The 21,501-nt window shown below is 35.5% G+C and overlaps 1 protein-coding gene across 5 annotated transcripts; it reads right to left on the bottom strand.

The window, feature by feature from the left end:
- Positions 1 to 597: 597 nt before the first annotated feature.
- Positions 598 to 13,606, bottom strand: LOC109156642 (protein gar2-like). Of its 5 annotated transcripts, none has more exons than XM_019304509.1 (13): positions 12,222 to 13,606; positions 11,180 to 11,269; positions 10,856 to 11,092; positions 10,332 to 10,553; positions 10,117 to 10,228; positions 4,292 to 4,456; positions 3,122 to 3,183; positions 2,898 to 2,977; positions 2,717 to 2,784; positions 2,527 to 2,567; positions 1,520 to 1,568; positions 938 to 976; positions 598 to 792 (listed from the first exon to the last, which is right to left on the bottom strand). In XM_019304509.1, the coding sequence occupies exons 1-12, from the start codon at positions 13,206 to 13,208 to the stop codon at positions 963 to 965; spliced, it is 2,127 nt and encodes a 708-aa protein (XP_019160054.1). In that variant the 5' UTR covers positions 13,209 to 13,606; the 3' UTR covers positions 598 to 792; positions 938 to 962. The 5 variants fall into 5 exon arrangements, with proteins under 5 accessions (XP_019160054.1, XP_019160049.1, XP_019160050.1 ...); XM_019304504.1 differs by having other exon boundaries at positions 938 to 969; XM_019304505.1 differs by having other exon boundaries at positions 598 to 976.
- Between the last annotated feature and the right edge of the window lie 7,895 nt (positions 13,607 to 21,501).

Raw genomic sequence — 21,501 nt, 5'->3', positions numbered from 1 at the left:
TGGGTATACATTGGTGCACAAAGTAGTGTACATAGTTGCACATAGAAATATGCACTGTTACACAGTCATGACCGTAGTTACACACCACGTGCTTCTTGTACTACGCCATTAAAGAAAAACAAAAATCTTAGCAATTGAAAAAACACAAAATCCTAACCATCCATAAATCAAAGATCAATGAATAAATCTTACATTACCTTCAATATATATTCCTAAAATCATGCACACTATCTTAAAATAATACATCTGTCCCATTTACTATTCATTAGTCAAACCAATTCTTTTTTCTTTGTTTATTTTCTTTAGTTTTTTTTTTACTTGTTTTTAAATTTATTTTTTTTATGTTTAATAGTACCTTTAGTGTAGTTTTTAAATATATAAATTTTGTATACTAATACTAAACTTAATATTATGAAATATTAAATTAAAAATAACTTCAGTCAAGCCTCGTTAACCGAACCAGACACATAAAATGGAATGAAAGGAGTATTAAATTAAATAAAACTTAAATGCACACCCAAATTACCAAACAAACCCTAATTAATAACAAAAAAAAAAAGAATTTAAATAAAAAACACATAAAATTCTAGTCATCCATTATTCAAAAATCAATGGATATGACTTGTTTACGCGGAGTCATAGAAAGGGGTGGCTCATTTTGAATTCGACTTACTATACACACCATTAATTTCCTGCAATTCTTTGGTACGGTAGAAAGGAAAGATATACTTGTATATACAATGTAAACCAACAACATCAATAACCTCCCTAGCTGGATTCAATCTCATTTACATAAAAGAGGAGGAGATTATTAACACTGCAGTTAAACCTTAGATACTGAACTATATGTAAATTGCTGATGAAATTAGACAATTAGTGATGCCGATGTAACTTGTATTCCTCGAACTCTACCTGCATCCAAACATAATCACTTCACAATCAATCAACCCCAACGCTGGCGATCAAAATCTGTAGACTATGAAATTTGCGGACAATCAACAATCAGAAAATGCAATCACACAAAAAGCTGCGAGCTAGCTACAATAAAAGCAAACATGGAAGCTAGCATAATACTAAAGCAGAAGATATACATAAACTTATAGAGGAAATCCACTTGAAATTTGCAGACAGTATCAAACATAACAGTTGAATTCATATTTCCATGCTAGGTTAAGATTAAGATCACAGATTGCGATTATGATTTATGGGTTATCAATTGCAAATAATCCATAATCAACTCCATGTCACTTGTGTAACCCATAATAACCTATCATACTTGATAAAGATGTTAGATTAATCAATAATCCCAATAATTAGAGTACAGAGACTAAATCAACTTCACATTGCATCACCTCTGCAATCAAAATGCTTTTGGGGGGAGGGGCTGTTGGGTAGGAGTATAAACCAAATGGGAACTTTACACGACTATTACTCTACAACAACTAAAGATCAGAAATGGAGGGCAAATTATTATGTTCATTACACCAAAGGCAAAATAGGAAGCAAATGATTCACTTACATCTATGGTATAAGCCACTGGCTCGACCATATTGAGCTTGTTCCGGTGTCTGCAAACACAAAATTAAACAAATAAGCAAAGCTTTTAAAAATGGGGAAATTGCACTTTTGTCTCTAAGTTATAGGGTAATTGTAGAATTTGTCCCTATTTGTTGGTCGTGCTCATTTTCGCCCCTAATCTATAATTGACGTTGCAAATTTCGTCCTTTTAATAACAGGTTGTGCTCACTGCTCACTTTTCGTCCCTAATGTTTTGTTAATAAAGGGACAAGATTTGCAACATCAATTATAGCTTAGGGACGAAAAGTGAGCACGGCCATCAAATAGGGACAAATTCTACAATTGCCCTATAACTTAGGACGAAAAATGCAATTTCCCCTTTAAAAATTATACTTTTCCTAAGAGGACAACTTTCCCTTTTGTTATAAGAGCTTTTTATAACAACAGTTATGCTTGTGTTCATGTTCCCAAGCCGCGCTTTCCATTTTTTCTTTTTTAAATCTCTAAAAGGAGGGAATTAAAATTAGAATTAGAATATCTGTATGTATTTCCCATTAATAACTGCATGTCAAAAATAAATAAGATCAACAAGATATTCTAATTCTAATTTAAATTAGAAAAACTTTATAGCTGAATAATCTAGCCCTTAGTTCACCAACAGTAGTGTAAATAGTTGTTCTCCATCAACAACCATTAAAAGACCATTAGAAATCCTAAAGGGGCTAACGGTCTTTTAATTGTTGTTGCACCGGGCAATGAACAATGCTCAAATTTCTAGAAAAGGCTGGTTTTATCCACTGAAAATCAAACTTTTTCAAGGTAAATAAGTACTAAAAATCTCACTATATTTGTGGGGTGGAATGAAGGTCTTCTACATGTAAAAGTCAACCAGATTTGTACAATTGAAATGATACCATAAATCCATAATCCAGCTACCAACTAATCACAGAAATGGTATGCAACATCCCTATTAATTAAGTCATATATCATTATTTCTTACAACTCTACCTGGAAAGGTCTTCCATGTTTTGCAACCTCAGGGACTGAATCTGAATATTACATTAATTTACCAAAAATTAAAAAAAGACAATGAGAAAGCTTAGAAATATTACATACACTGCAATACAAGATTTATCTATAAATTGGTATGCAACATCCCTATTAATTAAGTCACAATCAATTTGGTAAATTAACTCACCTGAAGCATGAGCACCTTGTAGGTGATAATGGGGCACAGGTGGTGCACCAAATGAACGAGACAAAACACTGTGAGGAGCAGGGTAAGAGAAAACAGATTTACTACTTATTGAGATACACCATCTACACAACTTATACCATCGCATCAAGTTGACAGACTCAGACTACTGTAAAAAAATTACCTCCTGTTAGGAATTGGAGAAGTGTTTTCAAAGCGCATTCGAGGGAACCCTCTGTTTTCGAAATGAGGTGGAATATCTCTCTGCATATGAAGAGAGAAGGTTGCATCAAGAAGACATACGTCTTAAGAAACAGTAACTAAATATTTGGTGAACCAGAAGTGAAATTAATATTAAAAAAGGTAACACAGAACAACAAGATATTCTGAAAGCAATCAGAAACTTACCACAAGAGGGAGTGGCCGCTTGCTTCCAGGTAACAAATACTGACTCTCCATACTACTTGAACCTTCTCAAAGTTTTATTTTTTTTAAAAAAAAGAGTAATTATTGTTGTCTCGCACCAAGCATTTATTAACTAAGGATAGTGCATACACAATAACAATTTTTTTACTGCTAGCAGAACAGTGTTTAAGCAAAAGGATAGAATTTCAATTGGATAAACAGTGTTATGTGCTCCCGTCATGGGCAAGAAAACATAAAGGAAAAAGAAAGAAAGAATAATAGTTGGAAAAGGAAAAGAAGAAAAACACTGGGTTTGCTTGAGACCCAAAACTCCCTTAGACCCTTTTTGGGATTAAATTTCTGCTTGTTATTATTCTGAATAATACTCCCTTTTTATAGGGTAAAATACAACTCATAGAATGACTAAATAAGCTAAGTAATCTGTTGAAATCTTCTAAATAATTGAACTACCTAAATTAATTCAAAGACTAAGAATAATAAGGTAAATAACTATTTAGTAATTTCTAAATAACTATTTATTAGTTTCTAAATAACTATTTAGTAATTTATTAATATCTAAACTATCTAATATAATAAAATAAGACTTCCTCAGCATGTATCAAACAGACACAAGGAGAGAAACAGAGTGAGAGAGATAAAGAAGGAAACAAGAAATGGATGATTATGCACATCCAAATGACAAATGTTGGAAATAGATTTGTTATGGTTGAAATACTCAACTATTATCCATTCATGATACTAGTTATCAACATCAAGAACATGCACTTAACAAATTTTTAGTCCTTAAGCAAAAACTGACCTACTTGGGGGAGACGAGGCAAGTATTTAAACAAGGATACACAATCATTTTTGGTTGATTATATAATGCTTAAATTTACCAAATACTTCCTTTAGTGCACATGAAGTGGCAAAAAATGTGTATACAGAATAGTTATGCACCTTGAGTAGATTGCCAATCAGCAAAGATAGTATCAAATTCAGAGTATCCAGATAACAATTTTCAGTACATTAGAGTGGGACAGGCACTGGGGGTAGAACTCCTAACCTTGAGTCAAGAAGACCCAAAGGTACAGTACAATCAACAATGATCACTTCTGCAGTATTGCCAAAATGCAATAGGATTATAGGAGAAGAATCGAAGTACAGACTTACCTAAGTTCAAGCTAGATTGGGTCTGCCTGGTTGATGCCTGATGTCTTAAGAGCTGCAGAAGTTCATCAGTGGAGGAAGATGAAGATCCTCTATCAACTTTACCGCTTCCATAATCACTCCTCATGGGATTTTCCTTTGTGGTAGGTTCGTGCACCTTCAATATAGCTAGAATTCAATGAATTAAAAAAATTGTCAGCAGTGCATTAATACATCAAATGGAGTCATGCAAAAATCTTATCTTGAGACAATTATACAACAATTCCATAATCATCCTCAGTCCACTAAAAAAATTGTTCTAGGCATTAACGGACAATAGTATTAAGTTCATTCTGTAAGATTAATACATAACTGGAGACATACAGAAATCTTATCTTGAGCCAAATATAAAGCAATATCATAATTATCCTCTATCCAGCGAAATGAACAATTGAACATGCATTATTTGATTGTAACTGTTGAGAAAGATGTAGAAGAGTTGTTTTATTACTTGCTTGTCTCAATGAGGAGACAACTGATAAATATATACAAACTAAGAGACACAATCCTAATAGACACAACCCTACACACCTTCAACAGCTATATTTCTACAGACACAACTTTTGTGTTTCAACACTCCCCCTCAAGCTGGAGCATGTATATCATATGCACCAAGCTTGTTACAAATGTATTCAATCCTATGACTTCTTAAAGCTTTAGTAAATATATCAGCTAATTGATTATTTGAGCCTATAAAAGATGTAGTAATATCTCCAGAAGTAACTTTGTCTCGAACAAAATGGCAATCAATTTCAATGTGCTTCGTCCTTTCATGAAAAACTGGATTTGATGCAATATGCAAAGCTGCTTGGTTATCACAAATGAGCTTCATGGACTCCTTTGTACAAATCTGCAGTTCGGTAAGGAGGTTTTTCAACCACACAAGTTCACATGTTCCAACGGCCATAGATCGATATTCGGCTTCTGCACTTGATCGAGCAACAACATTTTGCTTTTTACTTTTCCAAGAGATTAAGTTGCCACCAAGAAAGATACAATATCCAGATGTTGATTTTCTATCCCATGCACCTGCCCAATCTGCATCTGTGTACCCAATAATTTCAAGGTTTCCATGGTCTTTGTATAACAAACCAGTGCCTGGAGATTTTTTAATATATCGTAAAATCCGAATGGCAGCTTCCCAATGACTTTCACGTGGAGATGCCAAGAACTGACTAACAACACTTACCGCAAAAGAGATATCAGGTCGAGTTACAGTTAAATAAAGTAATCTTCCAACCAATCGTCTATATTTTCCCGGATCTTGGATAAGCTCCCCCTGGTCTGGTAGGAGTTTGATATTTGGATCCATAGGAGTGTCAAGAGGTTTGCAATTCATCATACCTGTGTCTTCTAGTATATCCAATGCATACTTTCTTTGTGATATGCAAATTCCTTGCTTGGATTGTGCTACTTCAATTCCCAAAAAGTATTTTAACTTCCCCAGATCTTTTGTTTCAAAATGTTGGAATAGATGTTGTTTCAACAATTGTATTCCTTCAACATCATCTCCTGTAATGACGATATCATCAACATATACAACAAGATAAATGCTCTTACCATGTTGATGTCTATAAAAGACGGAATAGTCAACTTTGCTTCGATTTAAACCAAAATTTTGCACTACTATGCTGAACCGTCCAAACCAGGCACGAGGAGATTGTTTTAGACCATAGAGAGAACGTTTGAGCTTACAAACCAAGTTACTCTCCCCCTGAGCAACAAACCCAGGAGGTTGCTCCATGTAGACTTCTTCCTCTAAATCTCCATGCAGAAAGGCATTTTTAATATCTAACTGATGCAAGGGCCAATGATGAACGGCAGCCATAGAAAGAAAGATTCTGACCGAAGCAATTTTAGCTACTGGTGAAAAGGTGTCAGTGTAATCAATCCCAAAAACCTGTGTATATCCTTTGGCTACCAGGCGAGCTTTAAGTCTATCAACCTATCCATTGGGCCCAATTTTCACAGTATAGATCCATCGGCAACCAACAGTTGTTTTACCTTCGGGTAATGGAACTAACTCCCAAGTTCCCGATGAATAAAGAGCAGCCATTTCATCAACCATAGCCTGACGCCAACCAGGGTGGGAAAGGGCTTCTTTAACAGATTTAGGGGCAGAAACAGAAGATAAACATGTGATAAAAGCATTATATGAAGGTGAGAGACGATCATATGAAATAAAGTTGTATATGGGAAAGGGATTTCGTGATGACCTGTTACCTACACGACTTGCGATAGGAGAGCTTGTTACTGGAACCGGGTTCGAGGGCATAGATAGCTCGAGAGATGAATCAGTTGGGATTTCATCGATTTGAACTGTCGCGGGTGGTCGAGAGCGGCGATGATAAGTGTAAGGAAAGGGGTAACATTGTTGTTTTGTAAAGGAGGTTCAGTAGGTGAGGGATTAGGATTTCTAGGTGATGACGGATCTTGAGGTAAATGCACCTCAGTCCCTCCTTGAAAAGTAGGAACAGGAAGAACATCAGGAAAATGAGAGATGGAGGTCGGTAAACTAGACGAAAAGAAAGGTGTTGATTCAAAGAAAGTAACATCAGAAGATACATAAAATCGATGTTTATCAGGGGAATAACATCTGAACCCCTTTTGCAACCTAGAGTACCCAACAAACATGCATTTTAAGGATTTTGGGGAAAATTTATCACGCCCTGGGGTAGTGTCCCGGACAAAACAGGTGCACCCAAAAATTTTTAAAGGAAGAGTATGAAGGGGTTTATCGGGAAATAAAATATTATAAGGTATCTTACCATGTAAAACAGATGAAGGCATATGATTTATTAAATAACAGGAATGAAGGATAGCATTTGCCCAGAATTCTGGAGGGACTTTATAGTGGAGAACCATGGTGCGGGCTGTTTCAACGAGATGCCGGTTTTTACGTTCAGATACCCCATTTTGTTGTGGAGTATCAGGACAAGATGACTCATGGAGGATGCCCGCTGAATCAAGAAAGTTAGATAAAGGAGTTGTAAAGTATTCTCCAGCATTATCACTTCGTAAAGTTTTAATAGACACCCCAAACTGATTTTTTATCTCATTAACAAATTTTTGAAGAACATTAAGTACTTCAGAACGGTTTTGCATTAAAAAGACCCATGTACAACGAGAAAAATCATCAGTGAAGGTAACAAAATATCTAAAACCAAGAATTGAATTATAACGAAAAGGTCCCCAAACATCAGTATGAACTAAGGAAAAAGGGAAAGCAGCTCTTTTATTAACACGATTAGGAAATGATGTTCTAGTTCTAGAATGTTTGCCAAGCTGACAGGCTTCACACTCTAGGGTAGATAAGTGAGACAAACTAGGGACAAGTCGCCGTAATTTATTAAGGCTAGGATGTCCTAGTCGGTCATGGGCAAGGGAAGGAGGAATGGTAGCAGTGCAAACTGTAGAAGGTTTTGGGGTAGATAATCGATAAAGTCCTTCTGATTCATACCCCGAGCCAATCATCTTCCCCGAACGACGGTCCTGCATAATGACAGAATCAGAAGAAAAAGTGACCGTACAGTCCAAAGATTTTGTAAGTTGATGAACAGAAATTAAATTGAAAGGACAGTTAGGTATATAAAGAATTGAAGAGAGAGGCAAAGTAGGAAGGGGGGAAGCCTTTCCAATTGCAGTAGCCGTACTCTTGGACCCATTACCGAAAACAATAGATGGAAGGGACTTAGACTTGGTGAAATGAGAAAATAAGGATGAGTTACCAGAGATATGCTCAGAGGCACCTGAATCGATAACCCATGGTCCGCTCAGGCTAGGTTGTGATACAAGGGCAGTATGAGTTCCTTCAGTGTAGGTGGTAGGAATGACACCAGAAGCTTTGGAATTGGCTTTAAATCGAGCAAACTCCTCATACTCAGCAGCGGAAATGGTTCGAGAATGTAATTCTCCGGATTGAGATTGAGCAACACTTGCTTGGGTACGTACCGGTCTCCCATGAAGTTTCCAACACTGATCCCGTGTGTGTCCAGTTCTGTTACAATAAGTACAAACTCTAGTGCTTTTCTGTCCACCACGATCGTTAGTTCGTCCACGACCTCCTTGTGTGACTAGAGCAGACTGTTCGGTAGTGGATGTGTGAGGAACTGGAATGGAGGTTACCTGCAAGAGACGTTTGAACAACTCGGTGGTCCCTGGGACAGTGTTGCTTCCAAGAACTTGATTCCGGATGCCTTCAAATTCAGGACCTAATTTTGTTAAGAGAAGTATTACAAAGAATTTGTCTCGTTGGGTAAGTTGCTCTGCGGGTGTACCACCAATAGGCATGAGTGTACCAAACTCAGTGATCAAACTTTGGGCTTTGCCAAGAAAAGTTTCCATATCAATACCATCTTTCTTCAGGTTAACTAAATTGTCAACAACATTGTAAAACTGAGAGACATCATTAGTGTATAGAGATTGAGCTTGATTCCATACCTCGACACATGTCTTAAAGGGTCGGAATAAAGGCAACAAATGGGGAGAAAGAGACTGCCAAAGGAGACTACAAAGTTGAGCATCTAACCTTTGCCAAACTGTCTTATCTTTTTCCGGTATCTTATCCACTCCCTTGTGTAAGTGGTCAACAACACCTTGGCCCATAAACCATAACTCTACGGCATCCGACCAAGAGTGGTAATTTTGAGAACCACATAATTTTTCAGAAGTGATCACCGGGCTTCCAGACAAATTAGGCACATAAATAGAGCTCGAAAGAGTAGGCAGATTACTGGCAGGAATGGCAGGAAAAACAGTACCCGAATTATCAGAATTTTCGCCGGAAGACATTGCGACCAAAAATAAATCTGATTGCACGGAAGGAACGGAGGAGAGCCGACGAGATGAACTGGAAATTATCGCCGGAAAAAGTCGCCGGAGACGGCCTCACGCGCCGGCGCGTGGCGTCGGAGCGCCGGCGACGTGGTGGCGCGTGGGGGCGCGTGGAGGATATTCCGGCGACCGGAATGGATGGGCAAGGGTCGCCGGAGGATGGGTAAGAGATTTGTAGTACTAATTTGATAAAAAAAACTCACCAATAGCAAGTAAACTGCAAAACTAGTTTCGGATGAACAGTAACTTTTACTGTTCACCGGAAAAAAAAATCAAATTTTGATTTTGGCTCTTGATACCATGTTGAGAAAGATGTAGAAGAGTTGTTTTATTACTTGCTTGTCTCAATGAGGAGACAACTGATAAATATATACAAACTAAGAGACACAATCCTAATAGACACAACCCTACACAACTTCAACAGCTATATTTCTACAGACACAACTTTTGTGTTTCAACAGTAACATCCAGGCTTTTCAGGAAGAGTTGCATCTACTCCCCAGTTCTAATTAACAAACTTTATAGTTTTCAATCACATAATGCATCCACATCGTAAGATCAACAATATAATACAGCAAGTATGGTCACTTTGAGAGTTTGAGCATTCCAGGGGTTTTTTCTCAGGCAACTCAATGTCTAAGAATGGCATTAATTAATGCCACTATATTACAACTTTTTTGTGGATGCTATGTAGATTGTGACAGATGCAATCTTCATGAAACAAAACAAATCTCCTCCAGAAACAAGACTAAATAATGGCATTAATTACTGCTCCTGTCAAATTTGCACCCTTTCAACAAAATATTAAAAATTAAAACAAATTACTACGACTGTGTAATGTAATATGGAATATAAAAAAAAATTTGCCAAAGAGTGCCATCATCAACTTTTATCCCTATCAGTTGATTAAGTTCTGCTGAGTGGAGTGGCAACTTTAAAAGTAGGCAGATACTCACAATGTGCTACTTTTCTTGTCTCTCTAGAAGGTCTCTTAATGGTAGGATTTGTGGCACTTTTGACTTGCTTGCTTTTTGGCATGGGCCTTGCAAGAGATACCTTCATCTTTACCTAGAAAGACATTAACATGGAAATGTAGCTTGAGAAAGCATGTTAACTACATAACCTGAGAACATTCTATTTAAACAATGTGGAACCTCAGAGGCTAGCTTACCTCAGAACTATCACCATTCACTTCTTCATGTCTGAATGCCATGATACATGCAAGAGCGGCCTCTCGGCTTGTATAGTTGATAAAAGCAAAATCTTTTCTTCTTGATGATGGAAGATCTTTTGCAATAACAACATTCTCAATTTCACCAAATCTCTTAAAATAGTCTCTCACTTTTACTTCATCCCATGAGAGGGGTATATACTCAGCAAAAATGGACTTCACCTACACAAGTAAAAGTATGCCTACCATAAATTGATAGTCAAGAATTGGAATGTAAATAAGAAGACATTGGAGTTCAAGAAGGGGAAGAAAACAAAAGAGTGTGCAGGGAATTTTAAAAAATATATACTGGACATTTAGTCATTTTTTCCATCTCCAACATTCATAAATAAAAATAAAGAGAACATAACCACTTCATTACTAATCAAGTAAAATATTAAGTATTTATAACAACTTCATTAACTATTAAAATATTAAGTATAACAGTTACTTCAAATGCAGATGTATAATCCTACAAAACCTACCTTCTGCATTTCTTCTTCATTTGGTTCAACCAAAGGTTGTGCCCATGCAACTCTCACTTGCAGGTGCTTTCCAAAGACTTCCTTCTTTTGGAGCCTATTGAAAGCAATTTGAGCATCTCTACTGGTTTCAAGTTCAACAAATGCAAATCCCCTGTTACGCTCTGCGTCATTGGGATCGGCCATGACGGTAACCTTGTCTATTTTATCAATGCCAGCCTTCTCCAAGAGGTTAGCAACCTGTTAAAATGGAAAATTATTAACGGCATTACATCACTCCTACCAGAGAATAGCAGGCTGTAATCAGCAAAGAGTAGAAAGACTTACATCTTGGGTCTTCCATTTCTTGTCAATATTACCCAAATATATCGTGTCATTTCCCTCAACAAGTGATACACCACACTGCTTTCCACATATCTGAGATTGGAGTTCCAAGGAACATAAATCAATTGCATAGCATGTATAGCCAGCTACATAAATTCATATCTTCCCAACTGGATCCTAACTATAAATACACAAAGGCAAGAGGAGGCTTTCCATTTATAATCTTTAGGGATAAGCAAACAATTGAAAGAACTTTCACAGAGAATCATAAGAATTTCACAAATACCATAACTAATGAGAATTATATCAAAATCTCACAGTAATGTTAAAACAATATAATTGTGAATATTCTTCCTTTGTTAGCAGATAACATGTCCATAGCAACAACGTTACAAGTTCCATAATTACCACACGCAACTCCTTCAAGTGATGTGTCTTTTTCCTGGAATGTGAACACTATCACAAGTGGAAAATTGACTCAATTTGGAAGAAATTAACTAGAGAACAGACATTTGACTATCAAAAGTAAAGGGATGAGGACGCAGCTATGATACTCATAACTTCACTTTCTTTGAACAAAATAAAAATAAATAAATACACTGCATATTTCAAAGCATTTCAATTAAGTATCAAAGATAACAACCTTACACAAAAACCCAGCTTTAGTTTCTGTTTAACTGTATATGTAGAAAGGCAACTGTTTAAATATCCAAAAAAATCCATAATATATTCAATACGATGATGCATGTGCAGGCTCCACCAGTGACAGGGAGGAAACATAAAATTTTCCAGGGCAAAGAACAATGTTTTAAGCACTAAAAAAATGAATTGCTTCCATCTTTCTATTAATCAAAATCACACATGAATATTGCCTCAACTGTGAGCCTGAGGCTCACTTTTACATGATAATAGATACAGTACTTACTCAAAAACACATAACTGATATTCTCATAAATTAAGAGGCAGAGCCATGCATAGATGAATAATGAATTAGTAATGGCATAGTTTGTTAAAGCAATGATACTTGCAGAATTATATTTGTTACCTCAACTTGAGAATACTTAGATACAGCCTTCTTCGCATCAGCTGCAGAAGCAAACCGCAAAAAGGCAAAGCCTTTATTCTTTCCAGTCTCACGATTAATCAGTAATCTCAACTCCATGACCTCGCCAACATCTTCAAAAATTCGCCTAATATCCTCCTCCTTAGTATTCTTGTCCAATCCCCCAATAAAAATTTGCGTCCTCCGTCTCCTCTTCCGCTCCAATGCCTCCATTTCCTCACTCAATGTTACTTTGTCACTGCAGTTTATATCACTCTGCAATACTTCCTTTACTTCCTCCAAGGCGCCTTTGGTTCTAGCCTCCTCATTCAACGTTACTTTGTCACTCCACTCTACATCCCTCTCCAATACCTCCTCCTGACTCCCTTCATTTCCAGCCTCCCCTACCAAACCCAATCTCCAATGTTCAATAGGCTTAGCATTCTCATTTACAGAAACACCAGTATCATCTTGTCTTACTCCTTCCTTCCCCACATTTTGATTCTCAATGGAATTCGAATTTTCCTTAACAACTTCTAATGGTTTCTCTGCTATAGTAAGCTCAGACTCATGCATCTTCCCACTTTCTGAGACAGCATCAGCAAGGATACTATCTTTTTCAACTTCCACAGCCTGGGGCTCGGATATGTTCAAATCCTCGTCTCCAGCATATGGTTTAACATTACCATCACCAGGCTTAGAATTCTGAATGTTTGAGGTAGAAACTTGCCGGCAGGGCTTTAAACTCCCAGACTCCTTAATTGTAATATCTTTCTCCAGCTCCTCATTTCCAGCACTGCTTTTGGGAACCGATTTAGGAACTTTCTTCCTTACAATCCTCTTCACGATCCTGACCGTCTTCTTAACAACTCTCCTCCTCCCACCCTCTCCAGCCTCAATTATCACAGTTTTAGTCTGTGATCCCGAATTTTTATCAGAACTTGGTTGGGGCAGTTCTGAAGTCAGGGTCTGGTCTGGAAGGTCACTCATAGCGGAATCAATAGAGAGGCTTGTTCGTTCCCGGAAGGATTTAATTAGATTAGATGTTATGCTTTTACTTCAGGGGAGGTTGTGTTTGTAGAATTGTAGGCCTCCGAATCTGATTGCTGAATCTGCGGCGGAGTATCGAATCGAAGGGTTGACGGAGGAGAATTTTTTCAGATTCTAGTCTAGAGGACTAGAAGCACCAACGGGCGGTGGTTTTCGAGGTGCGCCGTGAAGGGTTTTCGTGGCGTTCGGTGACGGTTGATGAATGATGACGTCTTCGACGATTTCTGGTTCTCCAGTCTCCACTCTTGGCAATTGCTGCCGATTGACGACCGATGACGATGAGCGATGAATTGGTACAGAGTAGTTAGGAAAAGGAAAATGATAAATGGACTAAAGAAAGTAAAATGTGTCTCATGGAGAAGAAAAGAAAGTAATAAAAATTGTGGTTTATATTATTTTGATAAAAGGGTAAGCTCCTAAACATTTTGCTAAAGGTCAATTAATCTTATAAATTTTTGAAAAGGTTAATTGAACATATGAAGATATGATTTTGAGTTACTTGGTCCCATTAACCGGTAACTTCACAGGTAAGAGCCATAATTGATTATGTGGTGCCACGTAAGCTTTATTTTATGTTATTTGAATTTGTCACATCAGCATAAATTAATAAAATAAAATTAAAAGATGATTTATATGACCGAGTACGGTGCTTAGGCTACAGCCTAAATTCTTACGTCGAAATCTTCTCTTCATCTTTCTTCACTTCTTCTTCGAAATCTTCTCTTCTTCTTTCTTCGAAATCTTCTGTTTCGTCTTTCTTCTATGCCATCTGACCCAATACAGTGCTTAGGCTTCTACTTCACATTTCACCATTGGAGATGACATCATCAGGTTGGAGTGGTTCACCATTTTCGTCTCCCTCAAATGCGAGACCAAATCTACAGTATGAACCACCATTGTATTGCCGTTGTGGGTTGAAATCACCACTATGTGTATCACGAGAGAATGGGCAACAATTTTTTGGGTGTCAAAGGTGGAAGGTACATATATTGCATTTAAGGTTTAAAAATGTTATTGATAAGTGTCTAATATGTATTGCATTTAAGGTATAAAAATGTTATGAAGTTTTTGTTTAATTTTGTATTTGTCCAGGAAGGGGGATGTAGATTTTTTATCTGGAAAAATGCTCTATGGAAAGATGACGAGGTTGATTTTGATTGGAATAAGAATGTTGGAATAGAGTTGAAAAAGATGAAGTCTGAAATTATGGAAGAAATCCGACAATTGCGAAGTGATGTTGAGAAAGGTTTTGAAGCTGAAGTTGAAAGAAAAAAAAAAAAAAAAAGACAAAGAAACATAATAATTGGTTTTATTATTGTTGTAGGAATAGCTATGTTTGTAAGTTTGCAACAAAGGTTAAATCCTTATGGTTCTATGATGCCTTTGCTGTAGTTTAGTAATATATTAATTTGGTTTATTTGTGTTGTCATATGTATGTACGTTACTAGTTACTTCAATGAAGTTTGTATTTTTTATTTTTATTTTTTTGTTGTCAAATTGATGTTGTAGTTTAAACTTGTTTTAGTTGAGTATTTAATAAAGAATGTACAAAAAGTGACCACTTTAAAGTGTTCTTCAAAACAGATACAATCCAGCAAAAGAGATACAATTTTTGGTTTGTGTGTATGTGTATATACCACACAGACATATAGCTTCGCTACGTAACAGAAAGAATGTGGAGGCGATCACACCCCCTTCTGCCCAATAGAGTTTGATAAGACATTATTGCCAAAAGCTTAACACCAAAAAGAAATACAAGCTGCCAAAAGATAACTACATTTACATTTTAGTTTCAATGTACAATCTGCCACTGCATTTACATTTTAGTTTCAATGTATCTTACAAGCTGTCAAGACCTTACTACCGAATGCTTAACACCAAACATAGATACAAGCTGGCAAGATATACAATCCAACAAAACGAGATACAACCAAGGTGTTACTATAAGTTCATACAACATCATCTACCAAAAATAAAGTAAGTTTCTAAGGTCAGTTCATTTGTTCATTGAGGCTTGAGAAGCTTGATTGCTTGAGTTTGATCCAGGGTGAATGACTTGCTCCTGTGATTGACCAAGCTAAAACAAAGGAAAAGAGTATAAACAATTAATTAATTAATATAATAACAATTACAACTATAACATGGCAGTAGTTGGAGTACTTACATTCCTATTAGGACATTTTGGTTTATAATGGCCCGAGTTCTTACAAAGAGAACAACACATCTCTTTTCCCTTCTTTGAGACTCTTTTCTTTGCAGAGGTAGAGATAGTCTTATCGTTGATGTATTTTTCTTAGGACGAGATGGAGCTTCACTTGCCTCACGTGTTCTTTTTCTCTTTGGTCTTCCCGTCATTTTTTTTTTAGGAATTGGAGCAAGTATCTCCTCCATTTGTGTCCTTGGCCAAAATAGCTCTCCATTCATTGGTTGAAGTGCATGGGCGTAGGTCCTTAGATATGCCTCTTTTGAATAACATGAGTCAATGTACTCATGAGGTTCCCTTCCAATGTCAAAGATGGCGCATATTGCATGTGGGCATGGTATACAAGAAAGATCCCATGCCCTGCATGAGCAACTTCTAGCTGCAAGTTTGACCTTGAATTGTTGTCTCCCTTTCTTAATTTCATAATCATCATCTCCATTGAAATCAACCTAGCGCATATATTCAACAAATATTAAATTCAGCATTATATTAAGCACATATTCATCTGCTCAATTGAAAGTTAACTTGCCTTCCACCCCATACTTTCATGTATATTTGTATCCAACTTCTTCATGATCAATGGTCCATAATTTCCAGTCCAGCTTTCCACCGATTTAATTTTTTTTGCAATCCTCCGCATCACCTCTATTCTTATATCTTCTAACATAGGGATAACATGCTTGACTATTGCTTTGACTAAGGTGCTATTAAAAGCCTCACTGAGATTGTTATCCACAGCATCACACTTGACAGTTGTTCTAAAGAAGGCCTTGCACCAAAATCTGGGAGGGTACCTTCAAAACACATATTATAATTCAGATTGTGCATATTTAAAACACATCAGATTCTGGGCGTATAAAATAGATGTTATAAATCAGTTTCTGCACATCTAAAACACAAGTTATAAATCACATTTCTAAGTCAACTTTTGTTGTAGGGTCAATCTTTCCTAAACATTTCATTTGTTCTTGGAATTCAGGTTCATTGGTAGCCTTTGCAAACATCCAAACGTGTTTTTTTAACACTTTGTCTCTATGCAGCTTACTCCAATTGGCGTGCACGTGTCTTGCACAGTTACGATGCTCAGCGTCAGGAAACAACTCTTTAATCACATGTGTTAATCCCTACAAAATATAACAAACAAAATAAGTATAATCCAAAGCCTAAATAAAGTGTTACAAGTGGTTTTGTATTGATTTATTCTTTACCTTTTGTTGGTCACTAATTATAGTCCAAGGGGAAGTATTAGTGATGCCCAAATCTGACTTCAATAACCCAAGAAACCAACCCAAGAATCAATGTTTTCTATCTCTACAATCCCCCATGCTATAGGATACATTTGTTTGTTAGCATCTCTACTAATTGCACTCAATATTTCACCTTTCAACATTCCCTTCAAAAAAACATCCATCCAACCCAATTACTTTTCTACATCCTTCTAAAAACCCTTTCTTTAAAGCTGCAAAACAAACATAGAATCTCTGAAAAACAGAAGGGCATTCGGGTGTTGTTTTATTGGTTTTTACAAAAACCTTGGTATCGGGATTAGATTTGATACATTCAGCAGCATAATCCCTTATTCTACGAAATTGGTCTTCAATTCAGATTGGATGTGTTTTTTCAATCCTGTTTGTCCAATTGAAGGATTGTCTCTTATCTTATCTTCATACCACTCTTCTATCCACGATTGGCTTACTAATCTTAAACTGTACTTTAGATTGCACATATGCTCCGTAGTCACTGTTTTAATTTGAAAACAGTTAAAAGTGTCATTCCATGATCCATGAGCTTGAAATGGACAAGGCTGGTCACATGCAAGGGACACACGATGTGGCTCATTCCTCACAAAGTGGATATTTCTCTTTGAGTAAACATCATAATTGATCATTGCCTTTCGAAAATGTTTTGCATCATCATATAGGGTACCGACTTCAAGCTCAACTGACTCAACATTTGGATTGTAGGAAGGGTATTTAAATCTACTTGTTGCTGCACTAGTTGTCTGCTCAAATGATGCTTGTACCTCTTCTTTTTCAGATTGATAACTCAATGGGTCATCAGAGTCATAATACTGACTTTGCACATCATCCTTCTCACCCACATTTTGAGTGTCACCTTCTGCCCTAGCCCTTCCAATGTCCTCATCATTATTTTCTGCATTTTGGCACTCAACATCAACGAAATCAACTCCATCTTGAGGACTTGTTTCCAAATGAGAATCTCCATCTTCATGACTGCTTTCCAAATTAGCTTCTTCATCATCTGGATCATCTTCTTCTACTTCAACATCTTCTTGAATATGATATGCATGCTCAGGTTTTGGTAATGGTAAATTTGCAACAATCTCTGCCTCATCTATCCCATGCTCAACATACAAGTCAATTGCACCCCAATGTTGAGCCAAGTAACTCATGTGCAATGTACTTTTATCATTATTCAACAATTGGAGGCTCTTTAAACTCTCATGTAGTAGTTTAAATGACAATGGCAATATTTTACCATACCTCTCCTCCTTAATAAATTTCAATAAGTGAAGATATGATAAAAGATCAGGGTCCATTGTCATTGTTTCCACCTCACCACCTATATACTCCATCCTAGGTTCTTTTATAAAATTCCCACCATGGTGAATTTTGATTTCAACAGTCGAATACATTCTACAAAATATAGACATGTTTAATTGTATTAAAAGCATTCTAACTGGATTACAAAAATCACACTTTTACTATTTTGAAACAGTTGTTAGCCAAACACTAAAAAAATGCTTTTGAAATTCAGAATGGATTATACTGCAAACTGTAACTAACACTACGTCCTAGTGTATGTTGGAATATATATATATATATATATATATATATATATATATATATATATATATATATATATATATATATGGAAGCTGCAAGGGTACATCATCATATCCACCTATAACACAAGTATATATGGCTTTAATTATAATATATATGGTGACTAGAATTGAAGAATATTAAAAACGAACGAACAGTGAACATTAACAAATAACAATAGTATTTTCTGGGTTTTTTTTTTCAAAGAATTAATGCAGAGCAATTAACCTACATGAGATGAGGTTTTCAATTGAATTGTATCCTCTTCATCAGCTCCTAATAAGAGAAGAGAAAGCTAGGGATTATGGAGTTCAAATGTTTATGCAGAATCTTAATCTAGTAGTGCAAGTCTACAGTGGAGGATGAGTGACCAGAATCTATGAAAGAAACACAGACACCAACCAAACCAAAATAAAATATGTTCTCCACCAATATTACCAGGATTACAAACAACATACTTTTTACATTTTGTAAACAATTATTCTGCCCAATAAGCATACTTTTTACAACCTTCAATTTACATGTAAAGCCAAACTGTATCGGCAGTAAACATTAGTGTAGGGACCATTCAATAATCTAATATATAAAATACCACAACTACACTTATTGCAATGCATTCATCAGGACCAAAATACCCAAACTGTCTCCATTATTGACAACATGCATAATGGGACCCAATCCTTAAACAAATACAATCAAAGATAAACAAATAAGCTTTTGAAAGCTACTGCTCATTCACCCTAAACATATAAAAAAGCTTTATTTTTCCATACTCATAAACAAATTTGCGGTAGCATATACCCTAAAACCAGTGGTAGAAGAAATTCCTACTGCCTAAAGAAAAAGAAAAAAACCTAAACCCTAAAACCAGTGGTAGAAGAAAAAGGAAAAATACCTTCAATAGTGATGGTGGTGTGACAAGGTGGTGGAGCGATGACGAGAGACGACTGGTGGTGGTGAGAGATGACTGGTGCGATGACGAGCAGCTGGATTAAGGCGAGAACAACAGAGATTTTGCTGGTGAATTACAGCTGGACGAAACGCGATTTTGGGGCTGAACAACCGGATGCAGGAATGAGTTTATTTGACCCTTAATTTTTTTATTTATTTAATTTTATTTTGTTAATTTATACTGATGTGGCGAATCCAAATAACATAAAATAAAGCTTACGTGGCGCCACATAGTCAATTACCGACTCTTACCTGTGGAGTTACCGGTTAATGGGGCCAAGTGACTCAAAATTGTGTCTTCATGTGTTCAATTGACCTTTTCAAAAGTTTGTAGGGTTAATTGACCTTTAGCGAAATGTTTAGGGGCCTATTTGACCATTTTCTCTATTATTTTTGAAGGAATCAAAGTGTAACATAAAAAATGAAGTAGAAAGAATGAGTATATATTATTTACCCCGTGCGATGCACGTCTATATATATAGTATAGAATATACAGTATAATATAATAAAAGAAAAAAAAAATATAAAGTATGAAAACCTAATAATTTTAGAACGATAAACTTTGAAATTGTATTACACATTGTTAAAGACTTTTTTGTAAACAATATTTTTAGTCGTACGAAGAATATTTCGTAAACGATATTGATTATGTAAAAATAAAAGAATATTTGATACTAAAATAAGAAGTAGTTAGTTATAAATCAAAGAAACCAAAAATGCTATGAAAAGTAAGGCATGTAAAAACTTAATTACAGATTATTGAAGACTTCATTTTCATTACAAATCAAAATCTTTAAACCGTTCGGGTTGCTAACTCTGGAAGCAAAAACATATGCATTGACCATGTACATTGATTTCTTAAAGAGTAGCCCTACATGAGATAGCATATACATGTCCTTGACTTTTATTGATGGACATTACCTTCTCTGAAATTTGAAAGGCAATCTTAGATCCGTCGAGGTCATTGACATTATTGATATTAGCATCAGAGTCTCGCAGTTGTTACCAGATACTGGACTATTTTAGCTTCTACCACATGCACTATAGGCGGTTACTATTACAACATGTTTGGTTCATGGAATAAGTCAGAAATGGAGTACCATTCCCGGGGAAATAGACATATTCCATTGTTTGTTTTGTCTTTTCATTCTAGAGAATGAGATATTCCCTTTGCAGGGGAATAGCCATTCCTAGGGAATCCCCTTCTATTAGTTATTCCCAAGTAGAAGGAAATAACTTTTGTACTCTAATACTGAAAATATCTTTTTTTATATATTCTATAATCTACTATCTACTATCTACTATACTAATAAGAGCCCAAGAGAGTTAGGCCTATAATGGGTAGAAAAAATGGCGGTCAATTTTTTTAATCAAATGAATGGCTCAGATTGATCAAATTTTATTTTTTCCTTGAGATTTCCTAATTTATCCTTAATGAATATGATTATCCGTTAACTTTTTCGTTAAATATTATTTTTTCCGTTAATTTTTGTTAGTTCACTGTTAACTTACTCATTGATTTCAATAAGAAAGGTCTTAGGTTTGAACCTCATCCCAATTAAAGCATAATTAGTACTCTATTTTACTCTTATTAAATTATAAAATAACAATTTAGTAGCTACAACAAAAATTAATACATATTCATTTCTTTAATTTAGAATTATGTGTCTACAATACCTTTATTCAAAAAAAAAAAAAATTCATTATCAATAAATTAAATAAGAGATATAATTTTATTAGTTATATTGTCTTTATTTTATTCCAATATAAATATTCTTTACATTCAAAATTCAAACTCATCAATTGATTATATTCACTACATTATCCCTACAATGCCTTTATTAAAAAAAATTATTCATTATCAATAAATTAATTAAGAGAAATAATTTCATTAGTTATATTGTCTTTATTTTTCTCCAATATAAAAATTCATTACATTCAAATTCATCAATTGATTATATCTACATTGTCTATTATCTTTTTTGTGCACTATTTTTTAATTAAATATCAAAGTTATACTACAAAATAATGCTATATATTTATTTACCAAGTATTTTATTAATACCATGAAAAATTTTAAAAAATTTAAATTAATAAAGTCAATCATATTAACTACTTGAGTGATTTAATTTGTTGACAAAGAGAGTATTCAAATCACACAACAAATTGAAGTGAGAAACTACCTCACAATATCCTTGTTTGACAATCAACAGTTAGCGGTTAGCGTTAGCGG

Source organism: Ipomoea nil, unplaced genomic scaffold (assembly GCF_001879475.1).
Source record: "Ipomoea nil cultivar Tokyo-kokei standard unplaced genomic scaffold, Asagao_1.1 scaffold0276, whole genome shotgun sequence".
NCBI lineage: Eukaryota > Viridiplantae > Streptophyta > Magnoliopsida > Solanales > Convolvulaceae > Ipomoea > Ipomoea nil.
The sequence above is the reverse complement of the archived record's forward strand: the minus strand, read 5'-3'. Positions and strand labels throughout refer to the sequence as shown.

What these genes read in the sequence shown, in the direction of transcription:
- LOC109156642 (XM_019304496.1), bottom strand. Translation starts at nt 13,208, where the DNA reads ATGAGTGACCTTCCAGACCAGACCCTGACTTCAGAACTGCCCCAACCA. An exon ending in CTAAGTATTCTCAAGTTGAG is followed by an intron (nt 11,270 to 12,221) that starts GTAACAAATATA and finishes CTCCAATCTCAG; the next exon opens with ATATGTGGAAAGCAGTGTGG. An exon ending in CAGTGGCTTATACCATAGAT is followed by an intron (nt 913 to 1,519) that starts GTAAGTGAATCA and finishes GTTTGGATGCAG; the next exon opens with GTAGAGTTCGAGGAATACAA.